The sequence below is a fragment of the Gopherus flavomarginatus genome, chromosome 15 (genome assembly GCF_025201925.1).
Source record: "Gopherus flavomarginatus isolate rGopFla2 chromosome 15, rGopFla2.mat.asm, whole genome shotgun sequence".
NCBI classification, from domain to species: domain Eukaryota; kingdom Metazoa; phylum Chordata; order Testudines; family Testudinidae; genus Gopherus; species Gopherus flavomarginatus.
Genome location: NC_066631.1, coordinates 14136896 through 14158823, shown reverse-complemented (window position 1 = coordinate 14158823; position 21928 = coordinate 14136896). Strand labels below are relative to the sequence as shown.

Sequence of the window (21928 nt, the reverse complement as noted above, 5' to 3'; positions counted from 1 at the left end):
CTGGCAGACACAGCTGCAGGGCCAAGGATAGGGATTTCCAAGGGTGTCACTGAGGAAAGAGCCTCTAGACAACGCCAGATTAAGGGGCAGGGCTCGGGGGGCTGTGTTTGTTGTTAGCAACAAAAGAGAAAATAGAATGTTTGAAGTAAAATATTTCAGGTATTCCATATGTGGATTCATTTTTCACTGACCTCCTAAAATATCCTGGACCTTTGTAGAATCTCGTGGAACCTTCCCAGACTTTCTGAGAACTAAGAGTGTTTTCAGCCATGTCCTGGCATCTTTCCTGTACTTTGATACCATGTCCTTCCACTCATTCAGATGAGCTCTTTCATTGCTGGTATTTAAGGGGCAGGAGGTCACCAGTCAGTCAGTGAGATATAAGAACAAAGTGAGGTGAAGTTGGAGCCCAACTGCGATATTGTGAACCTTGTTTTATTATGTAATTGTGAAAGTGTACTTGTGTTTTAATACCTGAAGAGTATAAGTAGTGACTAAACAAGTACATATTTAATGAGACACCAGAGATCTCTTTCTAACCAATTTGCTTATATATGGCATCAATAAATATAGATTTACAGATCCTAGCATGCAAATTTATCGTCTTTTATGACAGGGATAATTCATGCCTGCAGATCGTGCATCAAAGTCATGAAATGGGCTTCAAATGCAATACAAATACAGTAATCAAAAGTTTAACAAATGTGGGAGTGAGGGCACTGAAGACTCCCCTCACTGGGGGTGCAATTTGGTCTACGGCTGGCCCTGCCTCCAGATACTCTAGAGTGATGTATAGTCTCAAGTTCTACAGCCCTAAGGCCTTCAACTTCCCAAAGCCCTTCCACTGGTACTCAAGTTACAAGGGGGGGGGGGTTGCTAGTGCTATTAGGAGGTCTTATACTGCCACCTGCTGGTTTGTATAGAGTCTCTGAGTGCTTAGATCCTGTGAGGTCCTAACTGCCCCTTAATTGACCTCAGTCAAGCCCCAACTCTTGTGTCTCTAAACAGTCCCAGTGCGCTCAGCCTCACTGACTCCCATGGTATGTCTACACTATGGGATTAATCTGAATTTACAGACTTCTTTTTTGGCAACCGATTGTTTAAAGTCAAGTGTATGCGACCACACTAAGCACATTAATTCGGCGGTGTGCATCCATGTACCAAGGCTAGCATCGACTTCCGGAGTGTTGCACTGTGGGTAGCTATCCCTTAGCTATCGCATAGTTACCGCAGTCTCCTCTGCCCATTGGAATTCTGGGTTGAGATCCCAATGCCTGATGAGGCCAAAAACATTGTTGCAGGTGGTTCTGGGCAGCCAGTACATATACCGCAAAGGGTACTTTTCAATGGTGCTGCAAGCACCAGTGGATCACAAGGGACGTTTCACCAGCATCAACGTGGGATGGCTGGGAAGGGTTCATGATGCTCACAAATGGCTGCAGCAAGGGATTTACTTCCCAGACCAGAATATAACCATTGAGTATGTTGAAATGCCTATAGTTATCCTTGGGGACCCAGCCTACCCCTTAATGCCATGGCTCTTGAAGCCATATACAGGCAGCCTGGACAGTGGTCAGGAGCTGTTCAACTACAGACTGAGCAAGTGCAGAATGGTGGTAGAATGTGCATTTGGACGTTTAAAGGATCGCTGGTGCACGTTACTGACTCGCTCAGACCTCAGCCAAACCAATATTCCCATTGTTATTGCTGCTTGCTGTGTGCTCCACAATCTCAGAGGCGGTCAAAAGAGCAAACAGGATGTTAGGAATCATTAAAAAGGGGACAGAGAATAAGATTGAGAATATATTATTGCCCTTATATAATCGATGGTATGCCCACATCTCAAATACTACGTACAAATGTGGTCTCCTCATCTCAAAAAATATATACTGGCACTAGAAAAGGTTCAGAAAAGGGCAAGTAAAATGATTAGGAGTTTGGAGAGAGTCCCATATGAGGAAGATTAAAGAGGCTAGGACTCTTCAACTTGGAAAAGAGGAGACTAAGGGGGGGTATGATAGAGGTATATAAAATCATGATTGATGTGGAGAAAGTGGATAAGGAAAAGTTATTTACTTGTTCCCATAATACAAGAACTAGGGGTCACCAAATGAAATTAATAGGCAGCAGATATAAAACAAATAAAAGGAAGTTCTTCTTCATGCAGCGCACAGTCAACTTGTGGAACTCCTTACCTGAGGAGGTTGTGAAGGCTGGGACTATAACAGCATTTAAAAGGGAACTGGATAAATTCATGGAGGTTAAGTGCATAAATGGCTATTAGCCAGGATGGGTAAGGAAGGGTGTTCCTACCCTCTGTTTGTCAGAGGATGGAGATGGATGACAGGAGAGAGATCACTTGATCATTGCCTGTTAGGTTCACTCCCTCTGGGGCATCTGGCATTGGCCACTGTCTGTAGACAGGATACTGGACTAGATGGACCTTTGGTCTGACCCGGTACGGACATTCTTATGTTCTCATGTTATGTTCTGTGAGAGTAAGGGGGAGACGTTTATGGCGGGGTGGGAGGCTGAGGCAAATCACCTGGCCGCTCATTATGCGCAGCCAGACACCAGGGCAATTAGAAGAGTGCACCAGGAAGCACTGCGCATCAGAGAAGCTTTGAAAACCAGTTTCATGACTGGCCAGACTATGGTGTGAAAGTTCTGTTTGTTGAAAACCCGCCCCCTTGATTGACTCATTCCCTGTAAGCAAACCACCCTCCCTCCTTCAATCACAGCTTGCTTTCAAACGAAATAAAGTCACTATCATTTAAAAATCATGTATTCTTTATTAATTGATTATAAACATAGGAAGAGAACTGACAAGGTAGCCTGGGTGGGGTTTGGGAAGAGGATAGAAGGGAAGGAAAAGGCCACTAAAAAAGTTCAAAATAATGACAGCCTTTTGCTTGGGCTGTCCACTGGGGTGAAGTGGGCGGATGCACGGAGCCACCCCAGCCCCCGCCCCACATTCTTACACATCTGGGTGAGGCGGCTATGGAACATGGTGAGGGGGGAGGGTGGTTATACAGGGGCTGCAGCAGCACTCTAGGATCCTGCTGCAGTTCCTGAAGCTCCACCAGATGCCGGAGCATGTCAGTTTGATCACGCAGCAGCCCTAGCATTGCAGCCTGCCACCTCTCATCTCGAGCATCCCTCATGGCCTCACGTTCCCTGGCATCTTTCCTGTACTTTGATACCATGTCCTTCCACTCATTCAGATGAGCTCTTTCATTGCGGGTCGATTTCATGATTTCCCAGAACATTTTGTCTCGCATCCTATTTTTTCACCACCTTATCTGAGATAGCCTTCGGGATGGAGGAGGGAGGCTTGAAAAATTTGCAGCTGTAGGAGGGAGGGAAAAAAGGGAGAAAAGTATTTTAAAAGATACATTTTACAGAACAATGAGTATACTCTTTCTCGGTGAACAACGCTATTCACATTACATAGCACATGTGATTTTGGTACAAGGTCGCATTTTGCATCTTAATATTGAATGCCTGCGGCTTTGGTGTTAGAGATCACAGACGCAGGTCTGGGCAACGGAATTCGGCTTGCATGAGGCCATGGTAAGCCATTGTCTTTCGGCTTCTGCAGCCTTCATAAAAGCAATGCCTCCTTTTCCACATACCAAGCAAAGCCTGTTGAGTGCTGCGTCTTTCCTGTTAACGTGCAGCAGCAGAAACCAAACTAATTCCCCCCCATCCAATTCTCTGGGATGATCTCTTTACCCCTCCCCCCACCGTGTGGCTGGTATCAGGGAAGATCTCTGCTAGCCAAATGCGAAAAGCTCAGCTCCAATGACCCCACCACTCCCCACTTGGCTAACTGTAGGGAAGGATTTCTTTTCAACCACAGGCAAACAGCCCAGTAGGAACAGCCACCTCTGTACCGCTTAATTATATTCCCATATTTCAATTAGGTTATCATGAACTATATCACTCTCCTGAGGATAACACAGCGAGATAAAGAATGGATGTTGCTTGAATGCCAGCAAACACCAGGACCGTACACTGCCAGGCTTTTTCATGCAATGATGCCAGATTACTTGCTACTAGCATGGCGTGGTCAAGTGTCCTACCAGGGAGGACAGAATAAGGCTGCCCTGCCCAGAAACCTTCTGCAAAGGCTTTTGGAGTACCTCCAGGAGAGCTTCATGGAGATGTCCCTGGAGGATTTCCGCTCCATCCCCAGACACATTAACAGACTTTTCCAATAGCTGTACTGGTCGCGAATGCATCCCAAGTCCTCAGGGCAAATTAATCATTAAAAAACGCTTTTAAACAATGTTTTATATTTACAAAGGTACACTCACCAAAGGTCCCTTCCATGGCCTCATTTTCTGGGATAATGCCTTGGGAGGGTTGGGAGGGTACTTCAGTCAGGCTGAGAAAAAGATCCTGGCTGCTGGGGAGAACGGAGTGCTGTGTGCTCTCCGCAACCTCGTCGTCTTCCTTCTCCTCATCTTTCCCGTCCACAGAACTCTCAGGCATGGCTGAGATTACCCCCTCCTCGGAATCCACGGTCAGGGTGGGGTAGTGGTGACAGATCCCCCTAGAATTGCATGCAGCTCAGTGTAGAAGCGGCATGTCTGCGGCTCTGACCCAGAACAACCGTTTGCCTCCTTTGTTTTTTGATAGGCTTCTTTGAGCTACTTAACTTTCACGTGGCACTGATATGAGTTCCTATTGTGTCCTCTCTCCATTATGCCCTTGGAGATTTTTTCAAATGTTTTGGCATTTTTGGAAAGTAGTTCTGCTAGCACAGAATCCTCTCCCCATATAGCGATCAGATCCAGTACCTCCCGTACGGTCCACGCTGAAGCTCTTTTTCGATTCTCGGACTGCATGGTTACCTGTGCTGATGAGCTCTGCATGTTCACCTGTGCTGATCTGCTCTCCATGCTGGGCAAACAGGAAATGAAATTCAAAAGTTTGTGGGGCTTTTCCTGTCTACCTGGCCAGTGCATCCGAGTTCAGATTGCTGTCCAGAGCAGTCACAATTGTGCACTGTGGGATAGCTCCCAGAGGACAATACCGTCGAATTGCAGTCACACTAACCTTAATTCGAAATGGCAATGTCAATTTCAGCGCTACTCCCCTCGTCAGGGATGAGTACAGAAATCGATTTTAAGAGCCCTTTATTTCTAAGTACATGGCTTCGTTGTGTGGATGGGTGCAGGGTTAATTCAATTTAACACTGATAAATTCGACCTAAACTCATAGTGTAGACCAGGCCCCAGACACGCTTCCTGTTGTTGCTTCCGTCACAGCTCAGAGGCCCGGCACTCTGCAGAGACCTGATTTCTACTGAGAAGGACTTGGGCAGTGTCGTTTCACTGGTTTGGAAAGTGTGATCCCTTGTATGGGGGGGTCCCCATTAGACGATCCCACACTCTAAGGCCCAAGCACATTGGGGCAAATCCACAGCAATGATCCCCTTGGTCATGCGCCGTAGCATCCCACCCACCCAAGCTCCATGAGCCCAGAAACCACGTGCCCTGCTGGCAATTAAAGGGAAAACTGGAAATCCAATCCCTTATTGCTCACACTGGTGTGTTATCGTAGGGTTGCTCAGGAAGGACGTCTTTGTAAAAGGAATGTTTTAATGAATATTGGGGAATATTCTGAAAATCAAAAGTGAAGCATTAAATGATCTTTACAAACAGGCATAAGGAAAAAGCAGCAGAGCCCACTGGCCTCCCGCCCTGGCATTGTTTCAAAGGAACAAAGACCAAGTAAGAACTTTGCGGCTCAGCTGGAGAGATATTGCACCTGGGCAAAAGACTCCAATGGCAGCAGCTCTAGATCCCCTTGTCTGTACTGGCTTTGCTTTACAAACGTGCAGTACATGGAGCTTCAGCACTCACTGGCCCCAATCCTGGGAAGTGCTGAGCACATGCAGCTCTGGGGGAAGTCAGTGGGAGCTGGGAGCCCTCAGCACCTGGGACATAGGCTCAATCTCTCTATTTGCAGAAGGACAGCTCCATGCAAACAGGAAACATCAGCACTAGCATCTGTGAGTGTGCTGTAGGAGAAGGAAGGAAGAGCTATGTGACTATTTCAAGGTCTGGCAAACACTAATCGTAGGCTGAGTTACTTTATCTCTCACTATTTAGCTTGTCAAAAAGAAGGTTAAGAGGTGACTTGATCACATTGGAAGAGCAGATACTCAGGGCTTTTAAACTAGCAGAACAAGGCAGAACAAGATCCAATGCCTGGGAGCTGCAGTTAGAAAACTTCGAACAGGAAATGACATGCACAGAAATGAAGCACTGGAGCAGATTACAAAGGGCTGTGGAACATTGAAGCCAGGAGGTTTTTCTAAGCCCACGTCCACACTACAGGTTAAAATCGGTGGTTTCAAAATCGATTTTATAAAGCAGGGTTTATAAAATCGATTTTGTGCGTCCACACTACGGCGACTTACATCGATCTTGAGCGTCCATGTTCCCTGGCGTCCATCGAAACCCGGAGCGTTGCACTCTGGGTACCTAGCCCACAGTTCCTGCAGGGGTCCCTGCCCATTGGAATTATGGGTTACTACCCCAGTTCATGATGGGGCCAAAATCCCCATCGTGGGTGGTTCTGGGTACAGCCTCACCCCCTCCCTTCCTGAAAGCGGCAGACAGTCATTTCGCGCGTTTTTTACTGGCTGCAGTGAGAAAACGCCATTTTGCAGCAAGCATGGATCCTGGTCAGCTCTTATCCTTGATCACGGATGCTGTAAACAGTTCACGCATTCTCGTGCTATCCATGCTGAACCATGAGACAGAAATGCAAGAGAGAATGCTTCAGTGCGGGGACGACAGTGATGAGGACTTGGAGAACGAGTTTTCCGACACTGCGGGCCCCTGCGCTTTGGAGCTCCTGACGGTTATGGGGGAGGTTCTACCCGTTCCTCGCCGATTTTGGGCATGGGAAACAAGCACTGACTGGTGGGACCGCATAGTCCTGCAGGTGTAGGACGATTCGCAGTGGCTGCGGAACTTTCGCATGCGTAAGAGCACTTTCTTTGAGCTTTGTGACTTGCTTTCCCCTGTCCTGAAATGCCATAATACCAGGATGAGACCAGCCCTCACAGTGGAGAAGCGAGTGGCAATAGCCATCTGGAAGCTTGCAACGCCAGACAGCTACCGGTCAGTCGGTAATCAATTTGGAGTGGGCAAATCTACTGTGGGGGCTGCTGTGCTGGAAGTAGCCAAAGCAATCATTAAGCTGCTGCTACAAAAGGTTGTGACTCTGGGAAACGTGCAGGTCATAGTGGATGGCTTTGCTGCAATGGGATTCCCTAACTGTGGGGGGGCCATAGATGGAACCCATATCCCTATCTTGGCACCAGAGCACCAGGGCACCCAGTACATAAACCGCAAGGGGTACTTTTCGATGGTGCTGCAAGCCCTGGTGATCACAAGGGACATTTCACCAACATCCACGTGGGATGGCCAGGAAGGGTTCATGACGCTCGTGTCTTCAGGAGCACTACTCTGTTTAAACAGCTGCAGCAAGGGACTTACTTCCCGGACCAGAGAATAACAGTTGGAGATGTTGAAATGCCTATAGTTATCCTGGGGGACCCAGCCTACCCCTTGATGCCCTGGCTAATGAAGCCATACACAGGCAGCCTGGACAGTGGTCAGGAGTTGTTTAATTACAGGCTAAGCAAGTGCAGAATGGTCGTAGAATGTGCATTTGGCAGATTGAAAGGAAGCTGGAGAATGCTACTTACTCGCTTGGATCTCAGCCAAACCAATATCCCCTTTGTTATTGCTGCTTGCTGTGTGCTCCACAATCTCTGTGAGAGTAAGGGGGAGACCTTTATAGTGGGGTGGGAGGCTGAGGCAAACCACCTGGCCGCTGACTATGTGCAGCCAGACACCAGGGCAATTAGAAGATTACACCAGGATGCTGTGCGCATCAGAGAAGCCCTGAAAAGTAGCTTCCTCATGGGCCAGGGTACAGTTTGAATGCAGAGTTTCTTTTCCATTGATTACCACCCTCCCCATGTATTCAGTCCTGCTGCTGCAAGCTAGCTTCCCTGCACCCTTCCAGAACTGCTTGCTTACGGAAAGTAAAGTTGCTGTCTGTAGAAAACATTGAATTCTTTATTAGAAGACAGTCCCTGTAAGCAACGCACCCTCCCTCTTGCATTTACAAGCCTGCGAATAGAATTACATAAGTTGGGTTTTTTTGGGGGGAGAATAATAAAGGGTTAGGGTTAGGGAGGGAGGGAGGAAGGGAACACAAAGGTAGTTAAGGGAGCCCAGAAGTGTCATCATGGACCAGGGAACGGTGTGACTGCTATGTTTATTTCCCTTTTATTACCCACCTCCCCATGTCTTGACTCCTGCTGCTGCATGCAAGCTTCCCTGCACCCTTCCATAACTGATTGCTTATTGAAAATAAAGTTACTATTATATGCTTAAAAAATTGTGTTCATTATTAAAAGTCAGTCCCTTTAAGCAACCAACCCTCATGCTTGCTTTATCAAGCCTCTGAATGAAATTTCATACCTCGGGGTTTTCCGGGGAAGGGAGGGAGGGAGCTTTGAAGGGAGGGAGGGAGGGAGGTAAGAAAAAGGCGCATCAGAGAAGCCCTGAAAACAAGATTTATCATGGTCCATGGTACGGTGTGACTGCTGGGTTTATTTCCCCTTTATTACCCATCTCCCCATGTGTTAACTCCTGATGCTGCAAGCTAGCTTCCCTGCAGCCTTCCAGAACTGCTTGCTTACTATCATTAACAACCCACCCTCACACTGCCTTTGAATAGCATGTACTGAGAGTCAAAAAAATGAAAAGGTACCACGGGAGAGGTTTGGGAGGAGTACAGGAGGGAAGAAACATGACATAAAGGGCATTTCAATGTAATGACAGCCTTCTGGTTGGACTGTCCACGGGGGTGGAGTGGGCAGTTGCAGAAAGCCTTCCCCCACGCGTTCTTACACACCTGGTTCTGGAAGGAGTGGGACACGGTGAATACTGAGGGAGGTTATACATGGGCTGCAGTGGCACTCTGTGACCCCGCAGCTCTTCCAGCATACTGCGGAGGATGTCAGTCTGATCACGAAGAAGCTCCAGCGTTGCTGCCCGCCAACGCTGATCTTCCTCCCGCCACAAATCATTTTTAGCGTCCCTCCTGTCTTCGCACTGACTGGCAGCCTCCCTGTACTTTGCAACCAAATGTTTCCAGTCCCCCTGATGAGCTCTCTCAGTACGGGTTACTGCCATTATTTCTGTGAACATCTCCTTCCGCGTCCTCTTCTTCCTTAGCCTCCTTATCTGACCTCCCCGTCGGACAGGAGAAGGGAGGCTGGAGAAATGTGCAGCTGTGTGGGGGGTGGGGGGGTAAGAGTGATAGAAGAATCATAAGAGACACATTTCACAGAACAATGGTTATACTCTTTCACAGTGAACTGCACTATTCACCGTACCTAGCACATGTAACTGGACTACAAGGTCGCCTTAGGATTCTTTTAATACTTATTGCTTGTGGCTGTGGACTGAGATATCAGCTCAGACGCAGTTCAGGGGAGTACACAAACCGGGTCTGGAGAACCTGGTAAGTGAAATGGCAGTGAACCGTGCAATGGCTTTTATTACCCTGCACCCCCTGCTATTATCAGGTAGCTTGCACGCTTTGGAGGCAAAGTGCTTAAAGGAATAACACTGGATTCTTTTCTTAAGCCATGGAAAAGGTTCAGCAGAGGGCAATAGTGAATGCCCCCCCCCCATCTGCATCTCTGCTGTACTGGGAGGTAGGTTTAACGCCTTCCACTTCACCCCTTCCCCCCTCTGCCATGGCAATTACTAGCGATGATTCATGCTGCCCAAGTGCTTGGAGACACCGCCCCGTGGGAATGTTTAGCATTCTACCATCCCCCACAGGGCTAAATGTTAGGAAAGATTTTCATTTACTGGAGCAATACAGCAGAAACGAAAGAATGGTCATCTCTGTTCCCTTACTAAAGTACATTAATTTTTAACAGGTGACCATGAATGATATCACTCTCCTGAGGATAACAGAAAGAGAAAAAGAAATTATGCTTCTTGAATGCCAGCAGTCCCCGGGCCCATTCGCTGCTAGGCTTTGTCACGCAATGATACCTGATTACGTGCTCCAGGCATGGCGTGGTAAAGTTTCGTTTCATGGTGGACGGAACAAGGCAGCCCTGCCCAGAAACCTTCTGCAAAGGCTTTTGGGGTTCCTCCAGGAGTGCTTCATAGAGATGTCCCTGGAGGATTTTCGCTCCATCCCCAGACATGTTAACAGACTGTTCCAGTAACTCTAATTCCAGCTACTGCATGCAAGCACTCATGGCAAATCACTCAGTAAAAAACGCTTGCCTTCCAGCTATGCTTTTAATTTAAAAAAGTGCACTCACCAGAGGACGCTTCCACAGCTTCATTTTCTGGGCTACTGGCTTGAGAGGGCTGCCAGGGTACTTCTGTCAGGATTAGGAAAAGATCCTGGCTGTTAGGGGGAATTGAATACTCTGTGCTCTCTGCTGTCTCATCGTCCTCCTTTTCCTCATCCACATCTTCGACGTCCTCTAAGTCTTCAGCGGTGGCAGAGATCACTACCCCCACCTCTGAATCCACAGACAAGGGGGGGGTTTGTCGTTGCGCAGTTCCCTAATATTGCGTTAAGCTCCTCATAGAAGCGGCATGTTTTGGGGCCAGATCCTGACCTGCCCTTTGCTGCTTTGGTCTTCTGGTACGCCTGTCTAAGCTCCTTCACTTTAACTCTGCACTGCAACGAGTCTCTGCTATGTCCTCTCTGCCGCATGGCATTAGAAATCTTTTCAAAGGTTTTCTCATTTCGTCTACTGGACCGCAGTTCTGAAAGTACTGACTCTTCTCCCCATACAGCTATCAGATCCAATAACTCCTGTGTGTTCCATGCTGGAGCTCTTTTCCTATTCTCAGGAGACTGCATTGTTATCTCTGCTGCTGAGAGCTCCACGCTGGGCAGAGAGGAAATGAAATTTAAAAGTTCCCGGGGCTTTTCCTGTGTACCTGGCCAGCAGTAGAGTTCCTTTACCTGTGCAGTGCGGCCACTGGTGCACTGTGGGATACCTCCCGGAGGCCATTAACTTCGATTTCCGTCCACACTAGCTTAAAATCGATTTTAAAAAATCGATATTAGGGTTACTCCTCTTGTTTAGCTGGAGTACAGAATCGATTTTAGGGCCCCTTAAAATCAATTTTCTGTACCCTGTAGTGTGGACGGTTACAGCGTTAAATCGATTTAACGCTGTTTAAATCGATTTAAAGCTCTAGTCTGGACCTGGCCTAAAATAAATGGGTGAGTTCAACCACATGTTTCTGGCCTTGAGGCAGGAATTACTGGGTGAAGTTCTATGCCCTGTCTCAAACACATGGTCAGAAGGGATGATCACAATGGTCCCTTCTAGGCTGCAACTCAGCAGAACTACGATCCGGAGCTAGAAGGGTAATAACTGTACCAGCCATTAGCCAGAAGAGCTCTTCAAAAACCAGCTTCGGCTAGTCCAATATCACAGCATAATGCCTACTGGTTGGTATCTTTGAAGCTGTGATCCTTACTGCCCTGGTTTGATTCCCTTACTGCCTTTGACTCAGTCTGTGCATCAGGCCAGTGATGTTGTGTCAGAACACAGGTGAGTTCTTCTGCCAGAAAAGCCCATAGCTTTGAAAGGCAATGAGGACTGACAGGAATTGGAGATCACACTTAGCCAGGAGCCAATCCACCAGGCCATCTCATAGGAACAAGAGACACAGGAGGGCTCCAGGCGCTGTGTCACTATAGGTGAGAGAGGTTTTTGTTCCTCTTCTCCATGCAGCTGTATCACTGTGTACTGGTTAGCTGAGCCATCCCAGTCTGAGCAATAGTAATCAGCATCATCCTCTGCTTGAGCCCTGCTGATTGTTAAAAAGCAGGTGTGCCTGGAAGTGTCTTTAGAGGCAGTGAACCTGTCAGGGACACCAGAGCCTTTACCCTGGGTAGAGTCATCCTTGTAATACAGCAGGTACCTTGGTTTCTCCCCTTGTTTCTGCTGGTACCAACGTATGTAGCTATCGCTGATGCTGACTTCCCTGCTCAGAACACATGCGATTTGGACAGTTTCTCCTGGAGTCACTGACATAGCGAGTGGCTGAGTCAAAGTGAACTGGTAGCTGGAACCTGAAACAACACAGAACCACAGGTCACCATTGTGTCTGTAAATGTGGGTGTGCCCTGCACTGGGCACAATTCCTGACCTAGCTTCTGAGATCAAGCATGCAATTATATTTACCTGCCCAACAGGCTACCAGAACCAGCAGTGTGGTCGCCCAAGCCATCCTAGGAACACCACACTCAGCCACAGGGGTCTCTGAATTCAGTGGTGCCTTCTCCGCTAGCTTCTTAAATCCTGTGATTTGAGCAGACATCCTGAATGCAAATCTGGATGTCTCTGATAGGCTCCAAGTTATCCTCAGCTCACTGGCACCCACCCCACAAGCATCTGGGGACAGTTGTGTTGCTGGGCTAGGAGTAAGGGATGACGGCCTCAGCTATTTTTATCCCATGAGGACACCCTTGAAAGATTTTTCCACCAGATTCCTCCTGGGCTGTTCAATTAGTTTGTTGCACTGTACAGTGGGAGGGACGGACAATGGATTCCCCTGACTCTGGAACACTGGAGTCACTGCTGAAGGCAGGACACCAGCCCAATGGGATGGATAATCTGTTCAAGGGTCATTCCCTGACACAATTTATTCATGGCTCTGGTCTTCAGTGCCTTCTCTGCATTATCCCCCACAAGTGTAGAAGTTCAGCACTTTGCTCTGCATGGGGTGGAGAAAGTTGTTAAGGAGCTTGAGAAAGCCATTATCTGCCTCTGCCTAATTATCTGTATAGAGCAGAGAATGATAAACTGGCCATAGAGAAGCTGCATCAGGTGCTGCTCAGCTTAACCAGTAAGGAGCAGCAAAGTAAGCAGCCCTCACAGCCTTACAGGGAGAAGTAGCCACCCATCTGCAGAAGTCTAATGAAAAGCCTGTGTTGTTCATACACATTTCCAGGGCACCATTAATAACCACTTTGCTTATTAGCACCTGGGAGGTTTTCAGGAGCAAGAGCCCTGCACAGCTGCAAAGCAGTCTTGGCTCTGCTGCCAAAGTAAAGGGATGTTTTAGGATTTCCTGGCCTGGGACATAGACGAGTCAAAGTTCTACTTCTGACAGTGTCAACATCTCAGCATTCTGGGATAGCGCTGAAAACAGAATTAACCTGCCATTACCTGGAGGTTTTTGTTCTGAGTTACATGGATATTATCTAGGAAGTTTCTGACATTAACAAGATGTTGCTGCTAAGGGCATTTTTATTGCTATGAGAGGGATCTTTCAAAAATGAAAATCCATTAATTCCTTTGTTAGCTCCCGCTGAGTTCCATTGATATCGCAGGTGAAGTGACTTGCTTAGTTTAGAGAAAACAACTTTTCAGTGTGATAAGGGGATACATGGTGTCAGAGCCAACCTTTATAGGTGTTTATGACAACTATGCATCAGTTCTTGTCATCAGCTTCAGCATTTCTGACTTCCCCTGTAACAACACCTATTATTAGGCTTGGCACCATTCAGTTTTTTAATATAATTTCAGCAGATAACATCAATGTTTATTTTTAAACTTTTTTCTATTTCTATCAATTTAAATTTTCACAGTTGCGGGAAAGTCTGGGTGGGTCAGGCAACAATTATTCAGTGACAGTAGATGTTGAGATTCAAAATGCTAAAGCTTTATAACCATTAAAACAGAAATGATCAACACCACATGCCAAAATACACAAAGTACATATCCTATAACCAAACTTTCATAGGTTCTCAAATAGCATTTTCTTGCTTTGCCTATATGTAAAATTTGATTATTACTCTTGGAAATATTTTTTGTTGTTTTTGGTGTATGCTCTGAAATCGACATTTACCACTAAAAATCAAATCCTTCAAAGCCTACTCCATTTCTAACAACTGCTTTCAATCTTTTTAGTGTGTGTATCTTTCAGTATTGCCAGCCGCAAGTGTTCAAAAGTCAGCAGTCAGACATTAAAAATCCTGAAACTGGATTAAAAATCATGATTTTTTATTTTTTTTTAAAATGTGGGGTACTTTTTATTTGCTTTCTGGTTCCTGAGTCTTTAGGATTCCCATTTGCTAGCTTTTCTCCAAAGGATGAGGACTAGAAAGTTATTTTAAAAAAATAGTAAACGCTGAGATTCTCAGGTGATCAGCTGTCTCCAGAAGCTCGGGCTTCAAGGAAAATTCCAAATATCATGAGATTTGCAATAAAATCATAAGCTGGTAACAACACTGATCTTTTTTATTTTTGTAGTGATTTCACTCCTTTTATTTTTATTTCATCTGCATAATGTGTCTGATATGTTTTCTTTTATCAAAGTCCTCAACATAGCAGTGCTTCAAGTAAGAACCATTTCTGCTATGGGAACTGATCACATACTTTAACTAATCCTACTGCATTCCTAGTCTGAAACCGCACCCCCCATTTCATTAAACAGATTCTATGTTATTTATTGTTAACGTGGGGCTCATTTCACTGAATCAGGAAAAAAAGGCACCATAAGCAAGGACTCTAGATCAATGAACTAATAATTCAGACTGAGGATTATGCACCTCCATCCCAGGGCAGGACAATATGCATCCTGCCATTTGATGTGAAACCAGCCAAGTGCCAGGCGTGGCATGTACGGTGCATGAAAGGAGAACAGCACCTACTCCCATGGACATCTAATATAGTAAGGAAGTTACCACTGGGGATAATGGGCTCTGGTAGATTTGCCATTTTGAGTTGGGGTGGAGGGTGGCAGTATATTAGGTGACCGACCATTGAGGCCGTTCTGCTTCCCCTCTGCTCTGAGGTTATTGCAGCAAAGCTCCCTTCACTTAACAGGTTGTTTTACCTTCTCTCTCCCCTCCATTCACCTCCAGGAGAAGAAAGTGCTGGGCTTGGGAAGAGCTTTGTTTTTAATACACCCCCATGGAATGGATGGTTTGAACCTGTTTATCTCTGGATTTATAGTTTTTGGTCAAAATCCGGCCCAAGGGAGCTTCCCCCCTTCTGATAATTGCACACACAGGAATGCTGCTGTCTTGAAACAATAGAATAAATGTGGATTGTTTTTAAGCAAATGGGTAAAAAATTCAACACTGTGTGTGTGTGTATATATATAAAGGTGTAGCACGATCAATTGCTTTACACTGCACAGACTCACTCCCAGTAACACACTAATCCAGGAGTAGGGAACCTATGACACGTCTGCTGAAGGCGGCACACGAGCTGATTTTCAGTGGCACTCACACTGCCTGGGCCCTGGCCACCGGTCCGGGGGGAGGGACTTTGCATTTTAATTTCATTTAAAATGAAGCTTCTTTTACATTTTAAAAACCTTATTTACTTTACATAGAACAATAGTTTAGTTCTATATTATAGACTAATAGAAAGAGACCTTCTAAAAACATTAAAATGTATTATTGGCACACGAAACCTTAAATTAGAATGAATAAATAACGACTCAGCACACCACTTCTGAAAGGTTGCCGACCCCTGCACTAATCCCTCTATTGTTTTGCTGGCCATTTACCACTGATTCTGCCTTATACTTTTGCAAGCAATTTTTGTTGTTGTTGTTGCCCTGGTGCTGCAGCAAGCCAAGGAAGAGCAGAGAAGATGAAATGCCCTGTAATAGGGAGGCACAGTTCTCCTGTGGGAAAGTTATTGGTGGAGAAGCAAAAATACCAATTTACAAACAAAACACAGAGTTGGAGAGCAACAGCCACTGCACTGAACTCAGCTACAACTAGATTAGAACTAGACCAATCTCAACATCTGGAAATATTTCACTCATGGTGGTGAGTGAATGTTCCTGTCTGTGAACTCACAAACTTGCTCACTCAATTACCTATTTGGGATTGCTCTGGTGGGGGTTTAGCCCCATAATGGTTTGTCTCTTACATACCTGACAGATCAGGTAAGCCAAGCTCTGGCACAGGGACAGCCTCACCTCTGAGACCAGAGATCTGGACCCACTAAACCAAGCCAGAGGGCTCTATCCTTTTCTAGCTCTCCCTCATCCCAGAATGCACAGGGCCCCTCACTCAGCCTAACCCTCATAACAGACTGACCCACCCCTGTTCCCCCTTCTTACAGTGCCTGGTTTCCCCAGTAACGAGCAATTAGCTCCAGCTGAACCCAGCCCCTGACTGGGCTCCTTAGCAATCACTGCAGTGAAGCCAGACACCTGCTGAAGATTCCCTGCTCAGGGAGAGGGTTTTAATCCTCCCCAGGTATGCTGGGGCGGCTGCAGGCACCAGCACACCAACTGCGTGCCTGGGGCTGCAAGCCACGGGGGGCACTCTGCCAGTCGCCGTGAGAGCGGCAGACAGGTTGCCTTCCGAGGCATGCCTGCGGAGGGTCCGCTGGTCCTGCAGCTTCGGCGGACCTCCCGCAGGCTGCCGCCAAATCTGCAGGACCGGGGACCTCCCTCAGGCAAGCCACTGAAGGCAGCCTGTCTGCTGTGCTCAGGGTGGCAAAATACCTAGAGCCGCCCCTGCAGGTATGGCCAGCACTTCTCCCCCACCCAGGCCTCTCCACTGTCCCTAAAAAGGCAGTTAGGATACAGGTCAATAGCTATCAAAACTACCAATGCACAGATGGGGTGGTCCGAGTTCATGCTGTCCAAGAGCTCCCTTAGAAGTGACTGGTCCCCACTGCTCACAACAATGGACCCAGGGCTTTGTCGCTGGCTTTCCCCACTTAAGGACACCTCCAAACCTCACTGAGTATCATCGGCACACGGCCTGACAGGCTGTACTCGGTATTGGGGCACAACTGTGCAAAAAGCCCCACGAGCGCTGGGAAAGCCCCTAGGGGATGAGGAATTTCTCTGCACTCACACGTGTCGTGCACAGCTCCAGGGGAATGTGAGAGATTCTGCAGAGAGGAGCATTGTCCTGTCACACAAACCACTGCATGGGCCTGATCCTGTTTTCTAAATTGTAACTTGGCCAAATCAAAGCATTGAAAGCCACGTGTCTGACCAGGGGATCCTGCTCTTTGTGATGCACTTTACTTAATGGGATGGGAACAGATCCCTCTCCTAATCCCCCGCCATCCCACCCCTCTCTCCATGGGGCAGGCTGGTGGGAGGAGGTTGGCGAACCGGCTGATGGACTCTCACAGAGAGAAAAGGACGTCACTCCCCACACAATGGAGATGGGGGACGGGTTCCCCAGACTGGTTTGACTGAAGGGGAAGCTGGTCAGTCCCAAACTAGGAGAGGAGGCCAAGTGCACAGCTCAACTTCTGCCCCTCCACCAGGTCAGAGTGACAGAGTGGGAGGGAAGGAGCTGCCTTTCCCCTACACACACACACCCCACGCACCCCCTCGCAGGGAGTGAAGGGCACAAACCCCACTGAGGATTAGTCAGGCTGCAGGGGGAAGTCTGAGGCCAAACTGCAGCCTGGGCAGGTCCCAGCAGGGCACAGACTGCAAAGCAAAGCAGAAAGGAGGCAGGTTTGGGTCTCAGTTCCCCATCTGAGTGTCTCACTGTGTAGCCTTAAAAGCCCCTCCTTGATAGTAGTGAGTGAGGCAGTAATAATCAGCGTCGTCCTCCGCCAGGGCCCCGCTGATGGTTAAATAGGCCGTGTTACCGGAGCTGGACCCAGAGAACCGCTCGGGGGTCCCTGACACTTTCACGTTAGCATTGTAGATGAGGAGGCGAGGCACCCCGCCGCCCCGCTGCTGGATCCAGTACGGGTAGATGCTGCTGATGTCAGATACGATGCTCACGCGACAGGAGAGTTTGACAGTCCCTCCAGGAGACACCAGCAAGGAGGGCTCCTGAGTCACCACGTACTGGGAGCAGGTACCTGGAAAGCACAGTACAAACAAAGCCATGAGACCCGCCCTGCGGCATGACGTGTTTGTGTGAAATTCCCGAGAGAGGGGGAAGGTGAAACCCAGTCAAGGGCTGCCCTAGCGCCATGGGCCCCTCTCTCACCTGAGCAGTAAGTGAGCAGTGCAAGGAGCAGAGGGGCCCAGGCCATGGTGGGAATCCAGACGAGCTCGGCTTCCTGAGGCAAACGGGTCTGTGGCTGGGACCCTCCAATTCTCTCTCTTAAGTCCCCAGTGCTGGAGAACAGCCCCTTCATGCAAATTTGCCCCTTGCTCACTGGCTACTGCTCTGGGCACCTGCGTCACCCCAGGACAGGGCAGAGACATACAGGGGATCTTTCTTACATTTGCTCTGACTGTAAAGTACTGAGCTATACAGGATAAAATATCAATAAACTCCAGGAATCTGCTGGATTAGGAGGAGCCCTGCCTAGTCCCCTCTCCCCCCAGCTTCAGGGCTATTCCCAGTCCCATGTTGGTACCGCAGGTTTGCTGATGAGTTTGTTTGTGATGCAATACAGAAGGGATGATCCTCACACTGCCTTCCCCTGAGCAGTACCTCCCTGAGCCCAGTGCCATGTTCAGCTCTGCTGAGGGTAACCTGTGTCCAAGGACGGGAAGCAGAGCTGTAATGATCTGATTCCTCCATTCTCGGCTGCAGTCAGCCTGTCTCACTGGGATGATTCTGTTCTTTTCTCACCCGGGAGCCAGTTTGGATAATTCTGGGGCTTTTGTGCTGGCTGCTTTGACGTTTCCACACACACACAAAGCCAAACATGTATTTGGCCATCTAGATGACTTATTTGAAGGAAAACAGCAAAGAAAGAACAAATGCCAAGTCTCCAGGAGAGAGCGCATGCACTCGAGAGTGAGTGAGCATGCACAGCGCTACCCTCTACAACTGGAACACAAAAGGCTGCTGATGCACCGCTGCCATGGCAACAGCAGGGAGTCCATATTTAATGGTGCAATGCCCAGAGAACAGACTGATGATGTCTGCGTTCAGTTACAAGGCCACATTGGTCGCATCTGTCTCCTGTGTCTTGCTCTGCTGTAGTTTGTGTCCTTCTGCCCCAGAATGGGCTGCGTCTCCCTCCTACCAGCCCTCGGCTCAGACCAGCAGGGCTTGTGGGCCTGATTCGGTGAGGTGTGGAACATCCCCAGTTCTCAAAGGCTTCAGGTGGGAGACGAAGTGCTCAGCCCCTCCGGGAGGCCCTCAGAGTCACACAGGTTCAGGCCGTACATCGGTGGACAGGTTTCTTTTACTGGAGTCCCTAAGAGCACTTGGACATTTATCAGCAGCCCAGTGGGCCAGAAGCTGAGTGTGGTGTGTGGCCCCTGTGTGAATCCCTGGCACATCTGGTTCTCTGCCATAGTGAGGCTGCATGTGCAGATGGGCCTGAGTCTGAACCAGAATATCGCAGCCAGGGCTTCATTTGTAATAAAAGACAAGCCAATGTTCAAGCCTTTTTTTTACTTTCATAACTGACGTGGCAAGCTCAGAGGTGCCGGGGATATGAACTGCCAATCCCAGAGGGGCCGGGGCTAGGTACTGCTGAGCCCAGAGGTGCTGGAGCAATGAACTACCAGGCTCAAAGGTGCCGGGGCTATGAACTGCCAGGACCAGAGGTGCTGGGGCTATGAACTGCTGATCCCAGAGGTGCCAGGGCAGAGCCCTGGCAGGGCCTGGCACAAATTAAGCACTGATTAGATCCAAGGCACACTTCTTTCCACTGTTCTCCCAACACCCACCGAGCTCGCAGCCCCTTTAGCAAGACACCCTTCCCCCCTGTGATGTTTGGAGTAACAGGGGGTTGTGCCATATTACAACCCACATAATGTTCCTTGTGGCCTGGCAGACAGCTTCAAATTATGGAAGCATTCCAGGCCATGAAACTTCCCTCCTGAGCAAAACAGAGTATTATTCAGTATGTCCACACAGCATTTGGACAGACTCGGGCGAGTGGAACTCACGCTAATGCTTTAAAACCAGCAGTATACACAGCGCTTTGAAGTTTCAGCTTGGGCTAGGGCTCACAAATAGTCTCTTCTTGAGCCTTTTCGCACCCTGCGCACGACATCCACTGAGCACTAAGGTATTCCAATAAACAGATAAAGCCCAGTTTGGCCCTGGCCCCTGCCTCCAGCTCCAGGGGAGAAGAAAGGTGGCTGCTGTTCTCTGTCGGCGTCAGGAGGATAAAACATACACGAGCCCCATCCAGTGGTATCAGACCGAAATCACCCCTCTTGCTCGCTGCGGTGTCCTGCTCTCTCAGTTTGCACAAGTCAATGTTCATTAGGTCACGCGGTCTCCCATTGGGGCAGCCCAGCTGCAGAGAAATAACTGACTGGGGTTTCCAGGTGCCCGAGCTAGAGTCACAGTCACACTCTGCTGGGTTTTGCGGCTTAGAGCGAATGGAGAGTTACCAGGGACAGAAACACTACTCTGTCCCCCTCTCCTGACTGCAGTGACCTCTCCCTGCATGGATTAGCTCTGAAGCAGAAGGGTTTGGTCTTTGCTGCATCTGCCAGGGGATTTCAGCTCCCAATTTGCCTTGGAAAGAGAGTTGTGCATTGCATCCCAGGGGAACCCCTCCTCTGCAGCCACCCTGCAGAATGCAGCCAACATGCTAGTGTTGGCTGTCCCATGACCAGACACTCCTGCAGCACAATTAAAACAACAACAATAAAAAATAGGATTAGAAGGCAAATCAGGATTATAATCAAGACATGCTCTGTACCACAGAACATCAGGAATGTGGGGAGAGCTCTACAGACAGGCACCAAGGCTCCGAAGGCTCTGAGAAGAGAGCGCTGAGATGTGGGAAGTTCTTATTTAATTCTTTTTGGCCATTTGATATTGCTTTCTCCAGAGTCTGTGGCATCTGGTTCTTTAAGCGTTTGCTATGATTTTATGTATTACTGCATAGCACCAGCAGTGCACTAGACTGTAGCCACATCTCAGAGATTTTCCCCTCCCACATTCTCTGACTGCTCTTCCAGGCCTGGTCCACACTAAGCAGTTAAACCGATTTTAACAGCTTTAAATCGATTTAACGCTGTACCCATTGTGACAAAGTTCCTCCTCTACCTTAGTGGGTCCTGCGCTTATTGGTGGATTTGTTCACCACAGTGATCTTCCCCTTTTGTGGAACCCACAGTCTGGGTCAGCTCCTCCTGTGTCCGATCAGGAGTTGGGAGGTTTGGGGGAAATCTGGGCCCGCCCTCTACTCCGGGTTCCAGTCCAGGGCCCTGTGGATAGCAGCTATCTATAGTGCCTCCTGTACCAGCTGCATGACAGCTACACCTCCCTGGGCTACTTCCCCATGGCCTCCTCCAAACACCTTCTTTATCCTCATCACAGGACCTTCCTCCTGGTGTCTGATAACGCTTGTCCTCCTCAATCCTCCAGCAGTACACTCTCTCACTCTCAGCTCCTTGTCCTCTTGCTCCCAGCTCCTCACACACGCTCCTTCTCCTCTGGCTCCTCCCTGCCTGACTGGAGTGAGCTCCTTTTTAAACCCAGGTGCCCTGATTAGCCTGCCTTGATTGGCTGCAGGTGTTCTAATTAAAGTAGCTATCTCTACTGCCTTCTAGAAATCTTAATTGGTCCCAGGTGCCTTGATTAACCTGGAGCAACTGCCATTTGGTTACCAGGGTACTAGGGATTTGTTTAGCCTGGGGCTAACATACCTGTTTCTCAGTACTTCACTGTAGCCATCTGGCCTTGCCCCATCACACCATCCACACTACAATGCACTTTATATCTATTTAAAGGGCTCTTTAAATCGATTTCTGTACTCCTCCCCAACGAGAGGAGTAACGCTAAAATTGATATTAACATATCGGTTTAGGGTTAGTGTGGCCGCAAATCGAAGTTATTGGCCTCTGGGCGGTATCCCACAGTACACCTCTGACCGCTCTGGACAGGTATCTGAACTCGGATACACTGGCCAAGTATACAGGAAAAGCCCCGCGAACTTTTGAATTGCATT

General features: G+C 48.3%; 1 gene segment (V, D, J or C); it reads right to left on the bottom strand.

Annotated features, from left to right (window-relative positions):
- Positions 1 to 17553: 17553 nt before the first annotated feature.
- Positions 17554 to 18190, bottom strand: LOC127034961 (immunoglobulin lambda variable 8-61-like). The segment is given in 2 exon segments: positions 17554 to 17908; positions 18040 to 18190. Coding segments are annotated over 2 exon segments (477 nt in total).
- Between the last annotated feature and the right edge of the window lie 3738 nt (positions 18191 to 21928).